We start from the raw sequence: 4,052 nt of genomic DNA on the forward strand, positions 1-4,052 counted from the left end.
TGCTGTTTGTTTAGCCTTCCTATTGGTTTTCCTTGGCTCCGAAGATACAGACTACAACAAAATCCCGTTCCGCACATCTCGACAACACCTACTATCAATATATCCTCATTTCTATTATTTAGAGCTTCGGCTTTCCTGAAAAACCTACATTCATCTTATTTTTACAGTGAAGTTTATTGATAGTACTGATTTTGCAGTGTGCATATACTGATTTGCATTTTGTATTTGGAATCTGATCTATTTTACTAGCCTGTTTTCATGACCTTTAAGTAGTTTAGTGTATGAATGTATATTGTTATTTAGATCGAAGGATTTCTAGGATGAAAGCCATAGAAAAACACCGACAGAAGGAATCAACCCCATCTATAAGTTTAGATCAAGATGGAGTTAAAAGGAAACCGTCTTTTGCAGTTTCAAAGGAATCGCAAAGGCGTTCGGGCAGTCAGCAGCAGACCCTTGTTTCCCTGCAAGATCGTTATGAGACTGACTCGGCCGCTTGTTCTACTACTCCACTTAACATGTGCTCTATTCCGTCGCTCATCGGCGTTACTGGAAGATCTAACAATGTGAGCGCTTATGAATGCGTGTGGAAAGTTGAAGGTCATGACGGCTGCATACACTCTATGGCCTTTGCGGAACAATATAATCTGCTTTATAGTGGATCTATAGGAAAGGACATACGAGTATGTGGAGAATCTGATCAGTCCGGAGAACTGGTAGAATATTGCAGATTTGGCTGCGAAGGAGGAGCAGTTAAGTCCATTCTGGTTGCCCAAGATAAAATTTTCAGTGCCCACCAGGATCACAAAATTAGGGTATGGAAACGCTCTAAGGCTCCTCAAGATTCCGCTCTGCATCATAAGTTGAAATGCACGATACCCACCTTAAAGGACTATTTGCTAAATTCCATGTTGCCTAAGAATTATATCCAGGTGCGCAGGCACAAACATTGTCTCTGGATTCAACATGCAGATACCATATCTGCTCTGGCGTTAAAAGACGGCAATTTATATTCAGCGTCGTGGGACAGAACGGTGAAGGTGTGGAGGCTTCCTGATTTCCGTTGCATCGAATCGATTCGAGCACACAGTGACGCCATAAATGCACTTGTCGTTTCATCTGGTGGTTTCCTATACACTGCCTCCGCCGATTCGACTATTAAAGTGTGGACGAAGTACCCTGACAATAAAAAGCATTCTCTAGTTAAGGTCATTGATAGGCATAAACATGCGGTGAATGCTCTCTCTCTAAGCCCGGATGGTCTGTTGTTGTATTCTGGTGGAGGTGATTCTTCTGTTTTCGTGTGGGAGGTTGATAAAATGGTGGACGGAGTGAACATATCTGTCACTGGCGAGTTGAGAGGGCACAGACAACCAGTTTTGTGCTTGGCAACGGTATCTGATATCGTTTGTTATGGATCTGCCGATATGAATATTAGAGTTTGGAGAAGAGAAGCGGCTAGTTTTCATAGTTGCTTAGCGGTCTTGGAAGGCCACACAGCTCCAGTAAAGTGTATTACTGCACTCATTGACGAACTCGTGAACTGTGTTATGATCTACACCGGGAGCCTGAATGGAGAAATTCGAGCATGGCGTATCTTACATCCAGCAGTCGCGTATCTTACATCCAGCAGCCAAAGAAGTGAATAGATGATTATATGTCTGAATCGATGAAAATAAATTAATGTATAAAGGGAGCACCGCCTCCATGTGCGAGTTATAACACTCGGAATGTTTGCTAGGAAACTGATGGCTGCCATTGGTTGTTCTGATATTTTATGTCAGTGCTTAAGATTGCATGGTTGTCACAACTGAACTTTGTATTGTGAAGTGAAGTGGCAATTTTAAGAGTAGTTCTTTTGTATCCAATCCTTTATTTCTTGATAACTGAACTGTAAAGAATGGCTTATGTCTTCACAGTTCAAATGTCTATCTAGATGTGAGAATATATGTATATGCGTTCGATTATGTACAAGAAAAAATTCCACTCTGTTAGGTGTGAGAACATATGTGTTTGTATTAGATTACGTGCAACACCAAATGCCGTGAAGGAAATTTGCGGCAGCATGAGAAAGAGGAAAAAAAAAAGAATGTATTACGTTCATATGGAACGTTTATAGTAATAGAAAATTCTGTGTTCATTCATAAAAGCAAGCTCTCCTAGTCACATAGGCCTTTTAAATTAATAAAGGAAATATATATGTTTTATTTTTTCAAACTCTTGCCCACTCTACTTTTGGGAGGGTTATTTTTTCAAACTTTTGCCCACTTTACTTTTGTGAGCAGTACAGTCATTACCAACCGAATCGTCGTAGATTTCAATTTGAAGGCTATCATATAAGATTCCAGTCTATTTCATTTTGAGCCTATTATTTTCATTATAAAAAGAAGTATAAGAGCCTCTTAATATAATTGAAAGGAAGAGTAGTACAAGATTCGAATTTAAGATTTTTGAAGACTATCATATGTAAAGTTTCAGTTTATTGCATTTTGAGCAGTATGTAATGTATTATTTTCATTATAAAAAGAAGTATAAGAACTTCTTAACATAATTGAAAGGAAGAATAATACAAGATTCAAATTTAAGATTTTTGGTTCAGTAAAATTTCATTCCAAAATTTCAGATTAAATAAAACTTCATCTCACAGCCATCACCACTTAAACTACTCTAAAAAAATATCATTCCAAAGCTATCACTATTTAAACTACCTACAAAGACATAAAACTTAATATAATATTATTTCAAAGAAATTTTAGAGAAAATTTCGTTTTTAGTACCTCTGTAATAAAAAACTTGTCCGGCTTTACCAGTGCGTATATTGTATTCCTTTTCCAGTAGAACAAGTGCCTTGAAAACATCAACGGTTTTACTAATATGTATATTGTATTCTTTTTCCATGAATGCAAGTAGTATAATATTTCAAACATAAAATTAATAATGGTATTGTGTTATCTTTTCAAAGCTTTCAAGTTTTATAATCTTTATAATATTTGAACGGTTTGTCCACGTTTTACTTTCAAAAGAAATTATAATTAAACGAAACAGCTCTACCGTTAACATGAATTAAAATTTATCAAAATATTAAAGACTACTCTTCATGAATGTTATCAAAATATGAAAGACCACTCTTCACGAACGAATGTTAAGGATGACTTATTTCTAAATATGTCTCAGAAAATATTTAATATTAGAGTTTCTGTTAACGATACACGACCGTTTTGATCGTTCATTGAAATGACTGTGTTTGTGTTCATTATCCGTGATAATAATAATCATGAATGAGTGATTAATGAAGTTTTGACATTATATATATATATATATTAAAAAGTATTATGGTACTAAATTAATTTTTATAATTAGGTTAATTAATTTTTAATTTAATATTTTTTAAATATAATTAGATATTATTTTTATTAAAAATTGTGAATGATAATTTATTATTAAAAATTTATAATAAAATATTTCAAATTTAGTAGTAGGGAATTATTGAAATAATGTGAAATTTGTAAAAATTAAGAGATCCAAAATTTAAATCCCCAAGTTATGACCAATTTACAAAGATTATTAGGGATAATATTTGTGCCTATTATAATATGAGATTACATGAAGAAATAATCAGTTTAGTTTAGCCGGTCACTGGGGATGTTTTATCAAAGCAAAAAATGAACCCTCTTCAAAGAAGAAAAAGGTGAAACACTAACCAAAGATTCAAAATATGAATGCATAAACTGACAATCAGTCAGTGAGTCCATGAGAAAAAGTTTAGAGAAATATAAAGATGATAAGCCTAAGACATAAGAAGTATATGAAAATTAGGAAAAGGGACCGGAATCTTTGTCTCCGACCTAGATTGACTCTATGGTGTTGTTGGGTGAAAAGCCAGAAGGAGGGATGTCCAGGTGATTTTTGAAACACTCCAGTTAATGGTCCAAGTATTCGCGATGTGGTGCTATTGTTCCATAACACGAGCAAGTTATTTTTGTGTGCATGACAGTTTTATAAAAAGACTCCTAATGAAAACTCAATGTGTTAACACAGGTCCATTTTGTGCA

General features: G+C 34.7%; 1 protein-coding gene across 1 annotated transcript; it reads left to right on the forward strand.

Annotated features, from left to right (window-relative positions):
* The first annotated feature begins 320 nt into the window (after positions 1-320).
* On the forward strand, positions 321-1,953 carry LOC149159032 (protein JINGUBANG-like). The gene has a single exon (XM_089434164.1). It carries the CDS (start codon positions 321-323, stop codon positions 1,647-1,649), a length of 1,329 nt encoding a protein of 442 aa, XP_089290290.1. The 3' UTR covers positions 1,650-1,953.
* The last annotated feature ends 2,099 nt before the right edge of the window (positions 1,954-4,052 follow it).

This window comes from Pinus tabuliformis, chromosome 5_2, assembly GCF_031772625.1.
Source record: "Pinus tabuliformis cultivar Carrire ecotype Pingquan chromosome 5_2, CPIR1, whole genome shotgun sequence".
Classification (NCBI taxonomy): Eukaryota; Viridiplantae; Streptophyta; class Pinopsida; order Pinales; family Pinaceae; genus Pinus; species Pinus tabuliformis.

What these genes read in the sequence shown, in the direction of transcription:
- LOC149159032 (XM_089434164.1), top strand. Translation starts at nt 321, where the DNA reads ATGAAAGCCATAGAAAAACACCGACAGAAGGAATCAACCCCATCTATA.